This window comes from Notamacropus eugenii, chromosome 4, assembly GCF_028372415.1.
Source record: "Notamacropus eugenii isolate mMacEug1 chromosome 4, mMacEug1.pri_v2, whole genome shotgun sequence".
NCBI classification, from domain to species: domain Eukaryota; kingdom Metazoa; phylum Chordata; class Mammalia; order Diprotodontia; family Macropodidae; genus Notamacropus; species Notamacropus eugenii.
This window is the reverse complement of record NC_092875.1, coordinates 8,013,445-8,035,587: the sequence shown is the minus strand read 5'-3', so window position 1 is coordinate 8,035,587 and position 22,143 is coordinate 8,013,445. Positions and strand designations below refer to the sequence as shown.

General features: G+C 49.2%; 1 protein-coding gene across 3 annotated transcripts in view; it reads right to left on the bottom strand.

Annotated features, from left to right (window-relative positions):
- MED15 (mediator complex subunit 15) overlaps nt 1-20,990 on the bottom strand; it is an 81,277-nt gene extending 60,287 nt beyond the window's left edge. For 2 of the 3 annotated variants that reach the window (XM_072599667.1, XM_072599670.1), the window contains exon 1: nt 20,828-20,981. In XM_072599667.1, coding sequence (XP_072455768.1) covers nt 20,828-20,895 — 68 coding nt within the window. In that variant the 5' untranslated portion in view covers nt 20,896-20,981. Of the gene's footprint in view, nt 1-20,827 lie in introns of all 3 variants that reach the window. The other variant, XM_072599668.1, reaches the window with a different exon arrangement.
- Nucleotides 20,991-22,143: the final 1,153 nt, after the last annotated feature.

The following is a 22,143-nucleotide window of genomic DNA, read 5'->3' as shown; positions in this document are numbered from 1 at the left end:
TCTAGGCAAGAAGTGTCAAGGGCCTACACCAGGGTAATAACCATAGGAGTAGAGAAGCAGGGACACAGAGACACAGGAGACACAGTTGGGAAGCATGGCCATAGGTGGTTCTGGGGGCAAGGAAGACACCCCGCGGGTGACCCTGGATGACTGGGTAAACACTGGTGACTCCATGAGAGCAGGGGAGGCGGTGGGAATGCTAACGAGCTCTGTTTGGGACATGCTGAATTTCCGATGTGAGGTCTAGGATATGTCCAGTTAGAGATGTCTCACAGGTAGCTGCGAGGCTGGGAGGTAGGTTGGAGTCAGACAAGCAGGCTTTAGAGTCCTCCACAGACAGATGAAAATTGAACTCATGGGAGTGGCTGGAATTACAAAGTGGGAGAAGAGAAGCCCAGGTCAGAAGTCTGGGGAGTACCTACTATAGTGGACGTAACCTGGACCTTTAGTTCTGGCTGGCCCATTTCTGGAAGGCCATTGATAAGCTGAAAAGAGGAAGATTTAAGCTAAAAAGTAGGGGAGAATCTTTGTAACACTGATCAACAGGATGACCAAGATTCAAAGGGCCCCAGCTCTGGGAGAGAGAGATGGATGGCCTCAGGTTACAGATGAAGATTATGCTGCTCCTACAATTCAACAATCTGCTTTGCTACATTACACTTATTCTTTCACTCCTTTCTCTTGAGGTTTGGGGGTTTTTGGGGGGGGGGGTGAAGACACATTGGAGGGAGAAAATGAAGACTTCAAAATAAAATAAAACTTTATTTTAAAAAAGCAAAAAACCTTCTAACCCTTACACCTATCCAAAAATGCCATGGGCTTCCAGGAGAGAAGGATCTGGTGGTCTGCAAACAAAGCTTAGAAGACTGCTTGGCCAGTGGGAATACAGCAGATCCAGTGCCACTGTGAACTCAACCTGTGGCCCCTGACCCCAAGCCCATCATCCAACTTTCTACAACACTGTATAATCCAAGCAAAAAGGATGCCTTTTGGGGATTGACTGCTTGCCTTTAGGGTCGCCAAGAGGGATGTAGGGTGGGATGGGGAAGAGGTAGCTGGCAACATAGACTGTGCCCTCCAGCAGAAGACCCATATACAACTATGGGGAAGGGGGAAGGGAGGGCCAAAGAGAGGTTGAAGCCACAAATGGAGCTTCCTTCCAGATAACGGGAGTTGAGGGAGGCCTAGAGAAGCCTGGGGCACATAGGGCCAAGCCTGGATGGATGGGAGAGATTGGGTGTAGAGAAAACGGGAGAAGGGAAAGGGAGTCCAATGGCAAGCATGAAACAAAGCAGGACAAAACCAGAAGCTGGGAAATAAAATACATAGATGAGTAGGAAAAGAATACTGACAGAGTCCTCAGTGCTCTGGGCACAAGGCCACCTGTCTTTGTGTCCCTGTCCACTTTCCCATTAAGTGACAAAATAGGAAAATAAAAGCTTCATCTTAAATACGCACAGTGGTGAAAGTTCAATTCCCACATCAGCCAGCTCCAAGCAGTCTATCTCATTCTGCAAGAGACACTGAGGAATCTCCATGCTGGTGGGCGGAGGTGCCTTCAAGGGGCTCCAAAGGGTTCCCGGAGTAGCCCTGCTTGCTTCACTATACACCGAGGAGGGGGAGAAGTTGTTGGAAAGCCAGAGCAGTATGATTAACAAAAAGACTTTTTAATATCTAGTCAGCCCAGGCCAGCCCATCAAATTGTGGTTTTCTATCCTATCCATGTAGACAGAGTGGGGGGCCACTAGGGCTCAGCACCCACTGCCCCCAGCCCCTGCTTTCTACCTCTGGCTCAGTCCTGGGGGGAAGGGCAGAGGACCTTTACTTGACAGGATGCTGTTTCTGTTTTCTCCACAAAGAGTGACTCTTACCCTGAAAGTGCCAGAACAAAATGCTTAATGGGATGCTGCTACCCGAGATGGACTGGGTAGCAAGATAAGAGCATCCGGCCTCCCCAGCCCAGAGAAGCCAAGTCCTGAAAGAACTGGCAGATGTGCCTGCCAACCCACTGTCAGCAGTGACTGGACAGTATAAGGAAAATCAGAGGGGTCAGAAGACTGAAGAAAGCCAAGCATCCCGATCTTTAATAAAGAAGACAACAGAGCCAAACTCTAGGCTGGAAACACTGTCTTGGGAAAGTTCTTGAGTGGAATAGCTGGCCCAGGTCATGCCAGACTTGCTTCCCGGCCTTTTTTTAACAGGATCACTAATTTAACAAGTGAGGGGTATGTTTGGGATATAGTTTACCTACATTCCCCATATGCTTTGATCAACTCTCTTCCATTACTCTCGTGGAGAATGAGAGAGTGATATGAATTCGAGAACCCAATCAGACTACCTGGCCAGACTCAATGCTGACATGGTAGGAAGTCGGCTGGGGAGGGCCCCAGGGCTCTGCACCAGACCCTACACTGTTTAGCATTCTTAAGGATCTGGATAAAGGAATAGAAGGTTTGCTCATCAAACTGGCAGGTGAAGCTGGGAGGATCCAAAGGATCCAACAAGAACTTGATGATCAATCAAAAAAACATTCCTAGCTGAGGGGCCCTGACTGTCCTGGGTTAGACCCTTGGGCTGAACCAAATAAAGTGAAATCCAATAGAAAAAAAAGGTCAAGTCTTGCCAAATACACAAATGAAGCTTCATAAACATTACCAGAGGCCCAGTTAGATGGCCTCAGGGTTGGAGGGGACTGTAAGCTCAAGGAATCTCAGAATCAGAATACAGCTCGGGGACTGCATGAAGAGGGGGAAGTCTGCCCTCCTTATCCCGCACTGGTGTCAGTTCTGGGAACAGCTTAGGAAGGGCACTGCTAACCTGGGGAGGATCTGGGGTTGGGACCAAGTCCTGGTTCCATGCACTCCCCAAATGAGAATGTTTTAAATTGTTAAATAGTTTTATTACATTTAAAACTACAAAAAGCATTCTGAGTTCTTTCTCTGGTCTTACAAAAACCAGCAAAGAGGCCAGATGGGACTTTGCAAGCAGGAAGTCTGTTAAAGGATTGATGGAAGCCTGGAAAGGGGAAGACCAGGAGGTGGGGGAGAGGGTGACCAGGACAGCTGTGTTCATGTATCTGAAGGGCTGCAATATGGAGGAGGAATCAGACCACTCTGTTTGTCCCTGGAGGGCAGAACCAGGAACGATGGTGGAGGCTGCAAAGCAGCAAATTCAGCTGGAGGCTGGCAAAAACTTCCTACGGTCTCAAGCACCCCAAAGTGGAATGTATGGGCTCACAGGATGCCAGGCTTTTCCTCCCCCAAGAGCTGCAAAAATCACTTCCTGAAGCAGCTTCCTTTCATTTAGGAGCCATGTGCAACTCTCAAACCATGTGTTTTCTCTTTACAAGAATCTCAGCTCCTCGAGGACAGGGCCTATGGCTTTCAGTTATTTCTGGAGTTTGGCAGTGATTGGCATCCAGGAAGTTGTAGACAAATGCTAGTTCAGTCATTTATTCACTCCTTCATTCATAACTGGTGTCATAGCCTTCACAACTCGACTAGGACAACCTTCCTCAAAGGGGAAATCACCAAATTACTTCTGGGGCATTTGTATTTCTAGCAAAGAGGATGTGTGGCATTCTCTAGGTTCTGAACTGCAGGGTTCAGACTAGAGGTAGTCACCAGTTCTTAATATACCCTAGAGCAAGGAGGAGCAAAGCTGGCTAAGACCTGGATTCAAGTCTCTACTCTGCTGCTGCCCTCTTCCAGAAGTCCCTGCTAAGTTGAGCACACCTCCACTCTGCCAGTCATCCCCTCAGATGATCCTTTTCCCCACACCTATGTGTACAAGCACCAGCCAAATCCTGTCTGTATGACCTCCACCACATCACTCCCATTTCTCTACTCATACAGCCACCAGCCTAGCTCAGGCCAGGATAGCTCTCCTGTCCTCCCCTCCAACTCACCTCCCACACAGCTGCTGCCCACGTCACTCAGGAGGCAGTAAACATGTATTTACTGGCTCAGTAAACACGGGCCAGGCCCTGTGCTAAGCAGCTGGGATAAAAAAGAAAGGAAGAAGAAAGTGAGAGCAATGAAAGTGGAAGGCACTGACTGGAGATGACCTTCTAAAGGACTTTAGCTCATGAGGGAGGAGAAATCTCAGAGATGGTTATTCATCAGGATCCTCATCAGATTCTTCTGAGGACAGGGGAGGCACAGGCACATCTGCAGCCAGTAGAAAGGGAAAGATTGAAGAGTGGTGAGAAAGAGGGATGACAGAGGGGATGATCTGCTGGACAAGATGGGATGGAATGGGATTATTTGTGCAGGTGAGGGGTTTGCCTTGGCAGGAAGAAAGGGGCACCTGCTCCTGTGAATTAGGGGTGAAAGAGGCGATAGCAGGGGAAGGCATCCAAGAAGGAGGTAAAAAGAGTGAGCTCTAGAGGAATGGCCTCAGTTTTGTCAGTGAAATATGAGGCCAGGTTCTCAGCTGAGAGGGTGGGAAGATGGGAGGTGACGGGGCTTAAGGGCGGATGAAGAAGTTTGGAAGAGCGGCTGTGGAGGGTGGGAGAGTGAGGCGACCATGGAGGTGGGGCAAATGGATCGCCTTGCTGCAACGAGGGCCCACTCAGACTGTGGAATACAGATCTGCAGTGGATCCACTCAGACTGGGTTTGTGCTTTTCTCTTGCTCTGTTCAGCAGCATGTGAACAGGTGCCAAGGTAGTAGATGGTGGGAATGATCCTTGGCTGAAGTTGGCAGGACAAGACGGGGAGCATGAGAAAAAGGAGGAAGGGATTCAAAGGGCTCAAAACACGTAAAAGAGGAGAGGAAATGGAGGTCACAGGAATGGGGGGATGGGCGGGAATGGATCGACAACAGATTGTGATCAGATGAGGTTTACACCCTCTTACAACCAACCTGGCTTCAACTCTCCCTTTCCAGCACTGTTCCACATCCCTCTTTTTGTGTGCCCTACAGTCCAGCTAACTCCAAGATGCTCCTCTTCTGTTCTCCCTCCACCCCAAGAGCCCTTCCTTCCAAATTCTAGGATGCTTTGTGTTGAGGAAGGGCCTAGGCCAGCCACCGACCTTCACATCCCTGAGCAGGTATTTCCACCCACTTGTGTGTGTGATCTTCCCCATAAGAATCTAAGCTCCTTGAGCCCAAGGCTTGGCATACAACCAGTGCTAAGAAATGACCAAGCTTGCCTCCTTCCAGCCTCTCCCACAAGATACTCCATCTCCCATCTTTGTGCCTTTGCCTGGAATGCACCTCCTCCCCTCTCTCCACCTCTCAGAACTCCTGGATTCTTTCAGAGATCAGTCCAAGCATCACCTCCTACATGAGGCCAAAGATGATACTCCAGTGGCTGGTGCCTGGCATTTCTTCTGCATAGGATTATGTGTAGACATTTTACACATACACCAAGAGAACGCAGTGAGCTCTTTAAGAACAAGGACTTTCATTCTTGGTATTGTACACCCACTGTCTGCACAGAGCAGGTGCTTAAAAAAATGCCTGTTGAACAGCACTGAATCTCCTGGGTTCTGAAAAAGCCCATCTCCATCCTGCTCCCTATTTCCTTACAAGGGTCTAGACACATGCTACATAATGACCTTTCCAGGTAGAAAAACTATCTAGAGAAATTCTCTGCTTCACCAGCAGAGGGCAGGAGTGTATCAGTGAGGTTAAATGCAGCCTGAGGTTCCATTCCACCATTAGAAGGCCTTCAATAGCATCAAGGAGGAAAGTTTGGCCAAGTCATCTATGAGGATTTACTCCCCGGAAACCTCCTTTCTCCCCCAGCCTCAAAGTAAGAGGGATTTCCTTTCCTTCAGGCTGGCAGCCCCCAGGGTCCGGGAGGGAGAAATCCCCCAGGATTCCACTGAACTGGCCCCTACTTTTGCTTCCCCTAGCGACCTAGACCCAGGCCAGGGAAGCCTACATAAGTTCAGCTTTTGGAACTTCACTCAGTTTCATCCAGTTAGCAAATGTGCAAGACTGGCAGGTAGAAAATGTGGGGAATCCAGAGCTCGAGAAGGCCCAGCATCTACCATCTAACGGGAGGCAATTACACAAGTACACAGCCCAACTACTGACTGAGGGAAAGTAAAATGAAAGCAAAAGGCCTACAAGTTAGGTCTAGAACCTAGACAAAGGAAACCAAGATGCAGGAACAAGCGACTTGCCCAAGGCCCAGAAGTGGCCTCAAGTGAGCAATGGGGAACCGGTCTAGACAAAATCAAAACAGAAAGCAGCCTGCCACAATCAAGATGCTGTGTCTACTCAATAGGCAATGAGGCCACAGAAAGTCCCAAACAGACAAATGGTCTGATCAGATCAGTGTTATAAGCAGCAATGAAAAAGATGGTTTGGAGAAGGGAGAGATTATGTACGAAGACCTGCTACACTAACAAAATGAGAAGGAGGGGCAAGGATATAAGCTACTGCAGAGGGAGATACAAAGGCAGGCCACCCTTACTTCACTCACCTGGCACCTAAAGGCCCCATCAGGTCACTCAGATAAGGACATTTTCCTAGGAGGCTTTAGTGAAAAAGGAGAAAATTGTTGGCTGAGGGAGGGAGGAAGGTGATAAAGAAAGGTCTAGTTCCTCATGCCTTTGCCCAGAGTTAGCATTTCAAACTCTTTCTGTTCAATTAATGTAGAGCCCTAAGAAAACTGCAAAAAAATTCTTAGAAAGCTTCCAAAGGAGCAATCTGGAAGCTGATCCCTGAGCCTAAGTGGCTAGAGAGCCAGCCTGGACCCAGGAAGTGCCAGAGAGGGAGAAGAGGACAGAGCCCTGCAGAATGCTAAGCTAAAGGGCAGGTGACCCGGATGAAGGGCCACAAAGGAGACTGAGAAGTGGTCAGGGAAGTAGGAGGAGAGTCACGAAAACCAAGAGAGAAAAGGTGACTGCCAGGCAGAGGTCAGGAAGGATGAGGCCTGAGAACAGGTCACTCAATTGGGCAGGAACAAGATCCTTAGTACCTTTGGGGAGAGCCATTTCAGTTGGATGAGTAGCTTGGAAGCCAGACTGTAGAGAGTTAAAGAGAGTGAGATATGAAAGGAAGTCAATTAGTCGATCAATAAACATTAAGCACCCACTACATGCTGGGCACAATGCCTCTCAAATTTTAAGGGATCGCAGACTCAGAAGTGACTTCCGAGACCAACTCTCCAATCCTTCACACCCTCATTTTTACAGATGAGGAAACTGAGGGCTGAGATGAAATGACTTATCTAAGGTCATACGCTAATTCCGGTCTATGCTCTTTCCACTGCATCGTAACTCTGCCTCCGTTTAATTGTTAAAAATTCCATTTCATCATGCACCTCCCAGGGATACAAAGGCAGAACGGCTCCAGTCCTCAGGCTTGACATTCTCCTGGAAAGGTCATCTCAGCACCAGCTTTCCTGCACTGGCCCCCCAAATTCATGTCCCCAGCTCCTCCCTCATCCTTGGTGCCTCTGGCCCAGGGCCCAATCCACATGGTTAGTGTCTGAGTGAGCATGGCCAGGCACCAGCCCATCCCGCCATCCACAACACCTGCACACCCTTCCCCTTTTCCATCTCATTTTCCTTCCTCACTATTAGAATAAAATCTCCTTGAATGAAGGAAGGAAAGAAATAGGCATTTCCAAGCATTCACTGTGTGCCAGGGGTCATGCTAAGAGCAAGGATTCTCTCTCTTAATACTTGGATCCTGAGTGTCCAGCACAGTGCCTGGCACAGAGGAAAGATTTCATGAATACTTTTCCATTCATTCGTTCTCATAATAGCTAACATTACTGAAAGAGTGCTAAGATTTCTAAAGCACCGGACTACTATCACATCTGATCTTAAAAACAACCTCTGAGCAAAAATCAATATTGTTCTGCCCATTTTGCCCAAGAGGAAACAATCTCCCACAGTCCCTGGGGCCACGTCCAAGATCACCTTCTGCTGGCCCCAGGAACCAAGAACATGGAATTGAGAGCACCCAGCCCAGCTAACCTGGGCTCTTTCACCTGGTTTTTTCACTTGGCCTCCTCCCAGGGATCTCTGATGAAGCCAATAGGTCTCAAAATAGTGATTTTAAATGCAGAAAGTCTAATACACAGGATTACAAAGGAAACTAATAATACTGACATGCAGCTATTACAAGCTTTTTAAAATGTTCACAAAGCCCAGGATAAGAATCCCTGACTGAATGTGGAAAAAATGAAGACTCTGGGAGGAGAAGGGAGTTGTCTGAGGTTACTCAGGTAATAAATGGTAAGGCTTCACCCAAAGTCAGCTGTGGGGAGGGAGAGGGGCCTCCCCTTCCACTCTGTCCAGCTTAATAATGGCTTAGAGCAGAGGGAAAGAGGCAGGTAGGGAAATTTAGAGGTAGGTCTATAAATAGGCCAGCAGGCAGAATATGAACCCTGGCCTCTCCCAGATCCATGCTCTTTCCTTCTACAAGGCTATGCTGGGTTTCCTGAACACACAAGCACACTATGAAGAAATGTGAGTAGGGAGAGAGTTCCAGTGTAGGACAACTCTCTTCTCAAACCAACCTAGGACAGGGAGGAGTCAGGGAAGACTTCCAGGCTCAGCTGAATGTCAAAGGATGAGGAAGATTTAGAAAGGCAGATAAGGAGGAAGGCATTCCAAGTAGGAGAGAAGGGATTGTGCCTTCTTTTCTCCCTCTGAGTTCAGTCTAGTTTGGCTAGAATGCACCAGGGGAAATAATTCAATGGCTGGCCCCAAACGCATGTCATGGCAACAGACCTAGAACTCCAGCTCTCTGAATTCCTGGTTCTGGCCCCTTCCAACCAAACTCTGCTTAAGAGTCTGGTGTGAGGTGTGTTGGGGCTGAAGGAACTGGCTGGAAAGCCAAAGGAAATGCGCAGCAGGCATCTGGGGATCCGAGGATAGGCTGAACAAGGATAGGATGAGTGAGGCAGAGGAAAAGAAACATCTGAATCAGTTGGTGAGAAGAGAATTGAGGGCTAGGGCAGCCCTTGGAGGGCTGAGTCCAGTCCAGTCAGGGAACACTAGGAAACTGAGGTCAACTGCCTATGGTTACACGACTAATCAGTGACAGGAGACAAAGCTCGGTTCTCCTTCTGCAGATCCAGCACTCTTTGCACTAAAACAATTTCCTACTTCCATCACCTCCACCTTTCCTATAGCAGCTGTTACTTCCCAACAGTCACTATGCCAATCAAACCAGTTTCCTTCCAGTGACAAGCAAGCCTTGTCATTCCCAGATGTGAGTGCAAATCCTGATGCTGATGCCACAAATTACCTGGGTGAGCCTGCGCATCTCATGGACCCCTCTGGTCTTTAGTTTCTTCCAGTCAAATTATCAAGAATTCATTATGCACCAAGGCTTCCTAGAGATCACTCAGTTAATCAACATTTATTAAGCACCAAATGTGTGCCAGGCACCATGCTAGGGACAAAAAGGAAGAAAAAAAAAGACCACCACAGTCCCTACCCTCCAGGAGCTCACAGTGTAGTGGGGATATCAACATGCAAACAAGATCTATACAGGATAAACCAAAGACACACCTCAACAGAGGGATGTCACCAGCAGTCAGGGACACCAGGAAAGACTTTCTGCAAAGACCCGAGGGAAGCCAGGAAGCAGAGACAAGGAAGGAGGGCATTGCCACCATGGAGAATCAGTGAAAGTGTCAGGAGATGGAGCAGCAAAAGGGCCAGCAGCACTGAGATGTGAGCATGTGAAAGGGAGTCAGGCTTGAGAAGAACAGAAAGGAGCAAGGGCTCCTTGAGAGAACAGGAAGCCACAGATTTATTGAGTAACACACAAACATGCACTTTAAGATTAATTTAAGAACTGAGTAGATCATGGACCCCAGTGGGAAGACCAAGCAGAAGGCTACAGCAATAGTGCAGACTTGAGGGCAGAAAAGACTGCACCAGGGTAAAGAAGGGGACATACACAAGACATGCTGGGAAAATGAGAAACCACAGGATGGGACAGCTGATTAGATATGGGAGACAGAGAGAGAGAGAGAGAGAGAGAGAGAGAGAGAGAGAGAGAGAGAGAGAGAGAGAGAGGAGTCAAGATTGACCTGTAGGTCTCCTGGGTTACTGGAAAGAAAATGGCACCCTCAAGGATAACCAGGAAGTCAGGAAGAGAGGCAAGGTCTGAAAGGAAAGAGGGGGTCAGTTTTGAACATCCAGATGTCCACTAGGCAGGTAGAGAAGCAAGAATGGAGGTCAGGAGAGGTTAGAGCTCTGTCAATAGACCTGAGAGCCATCAGCATAAAGATGATAACTGAATTCATGAAAGCATAGGAGATCACCAAACAAAATGACCTAGAGGGAGAAGAAGGCCCAGGAGAGAGTACTTGGGGACTTTCAAGGTTCATGGGTCTGATCTGGATGAAAAGAAAATCCCCCAAAAGAGAGTGAGAAAACCAGGTGAAAGGGTACAGGAGAACCTGGAGAGAGTTGTGTTAGAAAAATCCAGAAGAATATCAAGAAGGGAGTGACCGCCAGGGTCAAAAGTTGCCAAAGTCAAGAGGGATAAGGACTGCAGAAGGCCTTAAATCTGGTACTTAAAGAGCTCCCTGGTAACGTGGGAACTGAATGATGTGGTCAGAGGCCAGACTGCAGAGTTAAGAAGAGAGTGAAGGGGAAGAAGGTGCTGGTGCTGACTGGAGAAGGATTTCAAAAGTTCAGCCAGGAGAGGCAGAGAGATCAAAGAAGCCAGTCACCGGGGATGGATGGATCAGCTGAGGGTGTCCCAAGGATAGGGGAGACAGGTGAGAAGGAGGGATGAGAGAGGGGACGATCTGCTGCAGAAGATGGGATGGAATGCCTGAACATGCAGGCAGAGGGGCTTGCCTTGGCAAGAAGACGTGTAATGACATGAATTGGGGTGAAAGAGGCAATGGCAGGGGAAGGCAACTGAGGAGGAGGTGAAAAGAGTGAACTCTTGATGAAGGGTCTCAATTTTGCCAGTGAAATATGAAAACAGGTGGCTGAAAGGGTGGGAAGATGGGGGCCACAGGGGCTTAAGGAGGCAATGAAAAGGTTTGGAAGAGTGTCTGTGGAAGGTGGGAGTGGGAGATGATCATGGAGATGGGGCAAATGGATCATCGTGCTGCAGGAGGGCCCAGTTCAGATTATGCAACATAAGTTTGCAGTGATTGGGTTCATGGTTTTCTGCTTTGTTCAGCAACATGTAAGCAAGTTCAAAGGCTTGATGGTGGGAGTGATCCATGGCTGAGGCTTGACAGGGCAAGGCTGGGATTATGATAAGGGGGTAAGGGACTCAAGAGAACAGGACAGTGTAGAGCTGAACTCACTCACCAAGGAATCAAGATGGGGAAGGGAGGACAGTATAACCTCTACAGCAGCGATGACCTGGGGGAGACCTGGGAGGTCACAAGTGTGGGGTCTGGGGCTGCAAACCAGAGGGAGAGATGGAACAACCACAGAGTACGACCAGATAAAGGAATTTCAGAGTTCATGAACAGGGAAGTGGAACACTGTGTGTGATGCCACCTCTGTATGAAGCCTAGGTACAAAGGAGGTCATGAGAAGCCAAACAACTGAGAAGTTATGGGACTTGAGGAATTGTCAATATGACGTGTTGAAGTACCCTGGTGGGAGGGCAAGAGTTGGGAAAGAGAGAGAGCTGGTGAAGCAAGCTTGAAATGGTCACCAATACAAGGCAGGGGAGGTTGCAGGGGGTGTCCACAAACTATGGCCCATTGCCTGTTTTTGATATGGCTCTGAGTAAAGAATGGTTTTTATATTTTTAAATACAATAAAACTATTTTAAAATGTAAAAAGCATTCTTCACTCATGGGCCATACAAAATCAGGTGGCAGCCTCTGGACCAGTCACTGCCTACCCTCCTTCCCCACAGCACTCCCACCTGGCTCTCCAGAACAACGGGAGTCATACTCAAATTGAAGTCAAGCCAGCTGTGTATTGACCAGGAAATTAATTAAATTAAATATAGACAAATTAATAGTGTCTCTATTTATTTTCTTTCATTTATTTTATTAAACATTCCCCAATTAAATCTTATTCTAGTCCCAGAATGCTTGTGAGTTTCCTACCTTTGCTGCTAATGGCAGAGGAAGTTCCCGCCCTCATTCTGAGGCGTCCTATTTGTCTTGGTGCCCAGGGAGCAAAAATGCCCAACCAATTCTATCTGTCCATCACTCCAGGCCTAGCACTAGGACCTGTTCTACCTCCTCATTCCTTCCAAGCCTCCATCTTGCCATCTGTGTGTTGTCACATGAATGAATGATGAATGCACTAAGTACAGACAAGAGGCCTGCTTCTAGATGAAATAAAGGGAAAGCTCACTTGGTCAAGCCCTGGGTGCTAAGCACACACATGTCCCTGTCCCCCGTCTTCCCCCCATTCAGGGCATAATGAGCAGATTAATATTTCTATGCTTTTGGAAAGACTACGTTGGCTGAGTTCCCTACGATCACCCCCTGGCCTGGTCACCCCTCTGCTCTAGGTCTTGTCCCTCTTTACAAGGGTTCTAACCTTTTTCGTGTCCTAGCTCACTGTGGTAGTCTGAAGTCTATGGACCTCCTCATCTAAGAAGTGGGTGTAAAAGCATCTGTCTCTCTAGGGCTGTTGTGAGGATAAAATGAGATAGGTAATACTTGTAAAGTACATTGTAAACCTCAAAGAGCTCTACAAATGCTAACTATTATTGGAATACTGTCTCTAAATGAATAAAATAAAATACCTAGGGGTTACAAAGAAAATCAATTGTACTGAAATAATGATCAGGATATTTTTTCAAAACAAGTTCAGAGACTCCCCGGCCTATTAAAGGGCATGTAAGCTCCCTGACAGAAGGAGATAGCTCACTTGACTTAGGCAATATTGAGGGGGGGGGGTCCCCTGAACTTGCCTTTTTAAATAGTCATATTTTCAGAAACACTGGGCCCAGAAAAGGCAGGAGAGGAAGCCCTGAATGTGTCAAGGATGACGTGTACCCCTGAGCTGACATTGTGTGTTTGCATCCCAAGCTGGACTGCCCACATGTGACCTTGGGAGTCAGTACAGGTGCCAGTCAGTCTACACTAGCCTGGGAAACAGAGTGTGGCTGGGACCCTTGGAGACAAGCAAGGAAGACTGGCCCATCTTCAGTCTAGCAGTTCCCAAAGCTTTGGCCTTTCCCACCATTACCACACCTTTCTCCTCCCAGGCCACACCTCTTTAGATGAAGTTTTGTTTCCTCCCCCTCTTTTGTTCTACTGCTACAAATATGCCAACTTCTCTATGGACTGTGAACTCCTTGGGTTCCACCTGTGCATTTATTTCTCTGAAGCTGGGATTGCCCATTGGCAGACTATGGATCCCCAGCCCTCAGCCCAGAGCTGGCACAGAGAGCCAGTGTTCAATCAATGACTGCCTCTTCCATTCAGGAACCCCCTTTCTTGTATACATAGCATCATGACTGAGATTTATGACTCTTTGGTTCCCTAGTCGCTCTACCAGAGCTCTCCTCTGGCTCCATTTTCTTAGAAGTAACACTTGGCTCTCCCAAACTGCATCAGTGGGGCGCTGATGACTTGCCCTGCACCATGCTGCCTGTCTGCCATGCAAATATCAGCCAAGTTGGGCCCAGAGGTTGGCCACCAGGGGATGAGGACAGCTGACTACAGTATGGGCGTCAGACTTTCCTCCAAGGGAGGAGCTGTACCATATGACCCCTTGAGCTCAGATTGACTTTTTTCTGAAGGAGAACAGCCCTGAATCACTTTAGCAAAATATTGAATGGCTGTGGAAATTAGCTTTTGTAAAGTGCATTGTAAACCTCAAAGAGCTCTACAAATGCTATTAATAGAATAATGTTTTTAAATGCATAAAATAAAATACACGAGGATTACAAGGAAAATTGGTTGTATTGAAATACAATTATCAGGATATTTCTGAGACTCCCTGCCCTACTAAAATGTATGTAAGGACTCCCCCCAAAGGGTCCTTAATCTGGGTCAGAGGGAAGGGTTGGTTTCATGCTGAAGTTCAGAACACCTTAGGCCTAATTTCTCCTCTGCAAAATGAAGAATTCTCCGGGTTAAAACTACTGCACAACCATAGTAAAAATGTTGCACTTCTACCATGACAAATATTGGTAGAAACGCTGCACATCAACAACAGCTTGTGGAGGGAAGGAGAGTCCTCAACAATGTTTAAGTGTAAAGGGATCTTGAGAGCAGAAAGGTTGGAAAGATCTGATGTTAGCCCAAGTTCTGTCCAGCTTTAAGTCTGTCCTGGCAGTCTAGCTAAGGCAGAGGCTGACAAGCTTTTCCTGCATGTGGCCAGATGGCAAATATTTTAGGCTTTATGGATGGAGAGGTAAGACTGAGGATGTTACGTGGATACTTAAGTAACAACAACAAAACAATTTCCACAAAATTTCTATCCACAGAATTCAAAGTATAATTGAGTGCATTTTTTTTGTAATACAGGCCTACTAATGACAGAAAGGAGTGGAATTCTTTTTGGGGAAGTTACATTTTGCTTAACTGGGGTTCAAAATCAGTGTTCGCTATCAAAATCAAATACAAATGCTCCCCTGTTAGTACTGACGTGTAACGGGTTTTTCTTCTACATTTCATCTTTGAACATGTCTTTTCACACAGGTAGGTACTGATGTAGACGGCTATCAGTACAAGAGCACAGGATTCTAACTGAGCATGCTCACTGCTTACAAGGCGTTTCTCAAACTCTTTTAGATTCTTCTCCTGTTATCTGATTTCTGACATGTCATTACATTATAGATTAATCACTTCCAGCTGAAGGGTAGGTGGAAACTCTTCAATAGCACAGCTAAATGGATTCTGAAATATGGAAACTTCTTTTGCATCTGAATTGAGAAAACATTGCCAGTCTGACTATGGAAAACAGATCCCCTGAAAGTTTGCGTAGCAATGGGAACCTGCTTCTTGTTTTCATCTGTAGCAGCATGGGAAGCGTACAACACATCTCAACACTACTTGGGACTCAAGTCATGTTTGCTGTTGTTGAACTGAGTTTCCTGCAGTAGAAGCTTTGCAGATAAACGCTGTTTTGCCTTGTAATTTTAGGCTGAATTCATTACGAAACATTATCAAGTCTGCAGCAAAAGCTAATTTCCGCAGCCATTCAGTATTTTGCTAAAGTGATTCAGGCCTGTTCTCATTCAGAAAAAAGTCAATCTCAGCTCTGAGCTCAAAAAAATCATCCTAATTTTCCCCCTTTTCTTGTTTTGACAAGATTAGTACACGCTACTACATATGTGTATGGCGATACGCTTGCACACAAAACGCTGCTGAAGTTATAACTGCGTCCCTGCCATTTAGGAGTGCTGAGCATCCAGAGCACCACACCTGGAAGGTCTTGGCAGAAGCTACCTGCAAAAGCAGCCAGTGAGCGTGGCTGTGCTCCGATTAAACTTTACTTGTGGATATTAAAACTAGAATTTCACATAATTTTCAGGGGTAAAAAAATATTACTGTTCTTTGGAGGGTTCTTTCCCCCAACCACTTAAAGCTTTAAAAACCACTGTAAGGTGAAAGGTGAGCAGGAAAAAGGCTGTCCCTTGGCCTAATATACGCCTCCCAGCCAGGCTGTCTGTCTCCTCACTGTGAGAGAGAAAGAATATACATTCTGGTCCAACCATTCTGGAGAACAGCCTGGAGCTATGCCCACAGGGATATAAATCTGTGAACACCCTTTGATCCAGCAATATCACTGCTTGGTTTGCTTCCCAAAGAGACAAAAACCAAAAAGGAAAAGGACCCACATGTACAAAAACATTTCTAACAGCTCTTTTTGTGGTGGCCAAGAATTAGAAATTCAGGGGATGCCCATCCACTGGGGAATGGCTGAACAAGTTGTGGTAGACGATTGCAATGGAATACTATCATACTGTAAGAAGTGACAAGCAGGACCGCTTCAGAAAAGCCTGGGAAGACTCAGATGAACTGACACAGTGGAGTAAGAACCAGAAGAGCCTTGCACACAGTAACAGCAGCAATGCCCAAGGATCTTAGCTCTTCTCAGCAGTCCAATGATCCAAGACAATTCCAAAGGACTCATGAGGAAAGGTGCTCTCCATCTCCAGAGAAAGAACTGATGGAGACTGAATGCAGATCAAAGCAGACTTTTTAAACTGTCTTTTTCTGGTCTGTGTTTCTTTCACAACATGACAAATATAGAAATATGGTTTGCATGACTACACATGTATAACCTACATAAAAGTGCTTGCCTTGTCAAAGAGCGGGGAGGAGAGGGAGGCAGAGAATCTGAAACTCAAAATTTTAAAAAACAAACCTTAAATTTTTTTTATAACAATCTTTAAAAGTTATTTTTGGAGCATGTGATGTGTGACCTGGGCACTCAACCTCTCAGAAGCAGTTTTTCTCTCATCTGTAACACAACATGCTCCATGCACTCTCTGCTTCCCCAAACCGGTGAGAAAGGAGCACAGACATGAAGACGGCCTGTGCTAACACCAGAAGGGATGACCGTAAGGAGCACCCATAATTACCACACCAGCCGTGTACAGGTATAGAAGCAAATGAAGGGTTGCAAAATACTTTCCTCAAAATCCCCCTGTGGGGTGGCTGATACAAGGCTCCTCCCGATGCCCGTCTGTCAGAGTCCACCGAGGTTCCGAGGAGTTATGGGCAGAGCTGTCTACAGGTTTCCTTACTCCAAGTCTCCCCTCCCCGCCTTCACTGTCCCTACTGCCACCCCGTGTAACCCCAGGCACAGGCTGGGGCGGAGGCCTAGGTGGTCCAGTCCGCACTCACTCTTGGTCCTTCTCCTTGGCCTCTGGGAGACTGCTCTCTCTCCATTCTCCCCTTCCACATCTCCTTTGCTGGGCTTCCTCCTCCTCACAACCACTAGCATCAACTAAGGTCGACCTGGTAGACCAAGGTGCCGTCTATAACCTTCTTTTGTGTTGTCATCCCTTGGGGGCATTATCAATTCCACGGGTTCGTGATCATCGTACAGAGGACTCCCAAGTCTATATATCCAACCCAACTAGCTGCTGGGCATCTCCACCTGGATGGATCTCAGAGAGAGCTTAAACAAGACACATCCAAGAGAGAATTCATTCTTCACCCCCAAGGCCAGCCCTCTTCCGAACCTTTCTATTTGCAGTGAAGTGCTAAGAATGGATGCCAACCTATCTGGCACCTACAAACCTTTCCAGTCTCATCTCACACTATATCAACAATCAGCTGGCATTTTTTAAGGACCTCTCGGCCCCAGGCACAGGTCATACAGAAACAAGAATGAAACAGACCCTGGCTTCAAGGTGATGACAGCAATGCCCTTTGTTCCAAACTGGGCCCTACCCTGGGCAAACCCAGCCTCTGATTCCACGTGCCTCCGCCTTTGATGAGGCTATTTCTCCTGGCTGAGACGACCACTGTCCCCCACCCTTCCAAGTGATTTCGAGGGTTGCCTTGTGACTCCTCTCTGCTTACCCCCAGACCCTCTTTGCTGACCATTCTGCAGTCTAACTGGGTACCCCCTTTGGCTTCCCTACACGTATAAGATCAGTGAGTGAGGGTAAGGAGGAAGACTTTATTTCTTTCCCATAATACCTAGTACAGAGCTGGGTAAAGAGAAGGGACCTAAACAATGGCCACTGAGTGACTGAGCAGCACATTCCCTAAGACTAGGCCAAAGTCGAAGCCCTCAGGCTTGCTTTCTTCTTTTGGTATCTCAGCACATCCCACAAGCATCTTCAGTACGGTACACTACTGCTCCCACCCTCCCACAGCTCCCTTCCAGCTATCCACCAGGATTCTGCCTTCATTGGAAACGAGAGTCTTAATGGATGCAGAACACTCCATATGCTGTCCTGACTCAAGGGACATATTGCTTACTTTTTTCACTTTTTTGTAATAAAAGGCTGCTTGCGGGGTAAAGAAGAAATATATCTGGAAACAAAGATGACTAAAATCAAAGGCATCGTTAACAAAAAAAATCATTTAAAATTCAACTGCTCCCGGGGACTCCGCAAGATGAATTCCAACCCTCCAAGGACAGGATGCCTTGGGGGGCAGGGCCCCTCCTCTCCACCACTCATTTAAAACCACAGCGTCCCACAAGCTTTGAGCAAAAGGGGACCTTAGAATTACCAGTCACTCAAAGTGAGAATCTGATCTACTCAAAGTCCCACAGCTAACCAGCAGCAAAGCATTCCTTTTTAATTCTTCATATGACTCCTGTGCTGGACTGTTAATTAGAGGTGTTCTAGGAGAATCCCATGGGAAAAAAACTAAGGGGTTTGGAATTAATTAACTGGTGACTTCTGCAGACTACCTCTATATTTTCCATATTAAAAATTGAAAGTACATGAATCTCCCTAATGTGGTAACACTTGAATTAAAAGCAATAACTCAACAACTCTGACTTCAGTTATGATCCCACAACACATGCTCTGTTCTCAAAATAATTCAATTTTTAAAAGACTTATTAGGTATCTACTATACTCTGGCCAATCTCTCTGCTGACCTCCAATCTTGCATCTCCAACTGCTTTTCATATAGCTGAAACTGGATGTCCAGTAGACATCTTAAACTCAACATACCTAAAACCGAACTCATTACCTTTCTCCCTAAACCCACATTCCCCATTACTGTAGGGGGCAACATGATCCTCCCAGTTCCCCAGGCTCAAACCCTTAGGAATCATCCTGGACTCCTCACTATCTCTCACCTCCCCACGTCCAAGCTGGTGACCAGGTCAGCCGATTTCCTCTTTGCAGCATCTCTGAAATACGCTCCCTTCTCTCCTCTAACACTGCTGCCATAACAGCCTAGATCTCTATCACCCTGACGACTGGCCTGCCTGGAGTTTCTCCCTATTCCAATCTATCCTCCAAACAGCCACTAAAGTGATTTCCCTAAAACACAGTTCTGACTGGGTCACCTCAATACTCAAAACTCTACTGGCTCTCTATTGTCTCCCAGAATAAATGTGAAACACTCCAGTTTGGCATTCAAAGCCCTTCCTAAACTAGCTCCCAGTCTTACACCTTGCTTCCCAACATGTACTCTCCTACTCAGCGACCCCGCGTCCCAGCAGTACCACAAACATGACACTTCAACTGTCAGTTCTGCCCATTCTCTCCAGCTGTTTCCCACACCCCTGTGCTTCCCCTCCTGACCTCCTGGCTTCCTTTAAATCCCCATCAAAATCCCACCTTCCACAGAAAGTCTTCCTGACTCCTCCTAATTCCTTTGCCTTCCCTCAGGTAATCATTTCCTATGTGGCCTGCATGTAGCCAGCTATGTTCTCTCTCCGCTCCAGAAGACTGGAAGCTCCTTGAGGGCAGGCGCTGTCTTTTACCTTTTTGTACCTCCAGCTCTTGGCACAGTGCCTGGCACACAGTAGGTGCTTAATCAGTTTAGGAATGATGATTGGCTGGGGATCTCAAAAGAAGAGACAGCACAATTCCTGCCCTCTATGCCCTGGCTTGGCAGATCTTAAAGGACCACATCAGTGCTGGCTATTATTCTAACACATGAAACTCTGGGCACAAAGGAGCACTGACTTCCATCTGAGGAGGATCCGGGAATAAAGTCATGGAGGCCATGGCTCAGCTGGACCTTGGCAGAAGAGAAGCCCTTCTAGGCGGGGGCAGGATTAAAGGGCAAGAAGGCAGAGAAGGGCCTACTGGCCAGACCCTGGGCTGGGCTGAAGGGATGTGAAAGGGGCCTCCAAGGGGAGGGACCAACCATCAGACAGAGGAAGGAGGCCTGGCAGGGAGACTGGCAGGAGGCGCGTGCCCGCTTGGCCTGGCTGCACTCAAGCTGCCATCAGGAGTTGGAACTGGTCTCCTCCGGAGGGGCACCTCCTTGTCTGGGTCTGAGCCGGCCACCAGCCGAGGGGAAGGGAGCCCGGGCCGGGGGCACTCGATAAGCAGGAAGACCTGCGGCAGGGGAGGGGAACCTGGCAGGCACGGAAGCAGCGGCCCCACGGGCGGGCGGCCCCACGGGGACAAGAGCGCTCTCCTCCTCACTCCCCCCAAGGTCTGCCTCAGTTTCCTCCAGCCCTCCGGCCGGCGGCCCAAGCTGTCGCTGGCTCGGAGGGCGGAGATGCCCACCCCCTCCCAGCCCGGCCGCGCTGCTGTCGGGCGCTCGGCACAGTGCTGGGCACACAGGCGGCGGCCGGCGCAGGGAAAGCCCCGGAGGGGAGGGAGCCCGCGGAGGAAACGCGGAGAAGCTGGGGCGGCACAGCCGCAGCCCACGCGGCCCCGGGTGCCCTCCACGGCTCCAGGCTCCTTCGGCAGGAAGGGTGGGGGGACGGTCCGAGGCCCCGAGCCGGGGGAGGGGGCTGGGGGCAGTGGGGCCCCCGGCCCGGCCGGGACGAGCCGCATTCAATGGGCATGAGTCACCCGGGGTGGGGTGGGGTGGGGATGTCCAGGGGGGCGGAGCAGCGGGTCAAAGGGCCGGTCGCGGCAGCCCCTCCCCCCCCAGGTCGCCCCAAGGAGCCCCAAGTGAAGAAAGGGGGTCGTCCGGCCGTACCCGCGTGGGGCGCGGCCTGGGACTCCGACCGGTCTGGGGGCTCCAGGTTTTTCCGCCCCCCCGGCGCGTCCCAGAGCCTCCCACGTCCCACCTCCGCGCCTTTGCCCGGCCCTGGCACAGGAGGGGCCCCTGACTGCGGACTCGGGGCGGACTTCCCGGCGCAGGGTGGACCTTCCTTGGGTCCCTCCACCCCAGAGCACCTGCTGACCGCCTGAAGGGGAAACGAAGGCCCGGGGAGGGTCGGGGGTCGCCGGCGAACAGCGGGAGGCCGGGCCGGGTGCGAGCCCCGGTGACAGACGGTCCAGGGCCGCGGGGGAGGCCGGGAGGGGGCGCCCCGGCGGACAGGGGCTGCGGCTCTACTCACATTTGACTGACCAGCTTCTGGCGGAAGGAATTGCTGCGCCAGTCGCTCTCCTGGCCCGAGACGTCCATGGTCCGCGGCCCGGCCCGGCCTCCGCTCCGCTCCCGCCTCTCCCCTCAGGCGCCGCCGCCTCCGCTGGGAGCAGCCTGACCCGGAAGCCGCTGGGGCCGCGGAGCCCGACCCGGAAGGGGAGGTGGAGCGGCAAGGCCGGGGCCCGGAGGGCGCCTGCGCGGCCGCCTGGGCATGCCGGGAAGTGTAGTTCTGGGAGCGGCACGTGGGCAAGCGCTGGCCAGCGGCCCCAGACACGCTGTGCGGACGAAGGACCGCGATCCCAGCGACTGGCAGCGGAGCCCGACCCCGGATCGGAGCGTCCCAACCCCGAGAGGGGGGCGTCCTGACACCCTGAAGCAGACCCAGACCCTGACGAAGCCGCGCCCCGTGCGGGAGGCCGCTGATTGTGCCCTTGACCCCCCCCAGCTGAAAATGCCTAATGCCACCTTCACCCCCAAAGCCCCCCTCACGCCCCACCCCGACGCCTGGCTTCTCCCCCTCCCCCAAAGCCCATCACTGCCCTGCTTGTAGCTGGACACATCAGTGACCTTCCCAAGACAGTCAGTGCCTGCCCATGACCACACGGAATAGACCAGGTGTGATCTAACCTGGGTGGGGGGCCACCAGAACAAGCACCTCCCTCCCGGGGCCTGCCCAGGGTTGCACCCCCTTCTTCTCGGCAGGCTAGCCCACTGTTGACTCAGATCCAGCTTCCAGCCCCCTTTGTTTAAGACCTTTGTCCCAGGAATGCTACTCAATGAAGCTGGGTTTTTGAGCCAAGTGCCTGGGTTTGTACTTCTCTCGTCAGTTTCATCTTTCAGATTCAGCACGTGCTGCCAGCCTGACCAGACCCTGACTCTGACAATAACGTAATGTCTGTGAGACAGCTGTGTTCCCTCCCAAGGTAGGTGTCTACTGTTGACCTGAAAACTTGGTTAAAGAAAAGGCAACAGGCTAAATGCATACATTTTATGATTTAATTAATTAATCAATTCCCTATTAAAGACAACGGTAACATAATGCATTATGGAGCCAGAAATGTTCTGGCTACCCAGTGCAGAAATCTTCTGGCTTATATACATTTTGCTGTGAGAAAGGAGCTCTCCTAGTTGAACAAATCATAAATTTAGTAAGACAAGACAATTAACAAAGTAATGTCGGTCAGGCCTTGCGATTCCAGGCTGGGTAAACATATGTCTCGGTGACAAGGAAGGAAATTCCACCACTAGTGAGTGGCAGGCTTCCTGCCCTAAACAGATAACTGACAT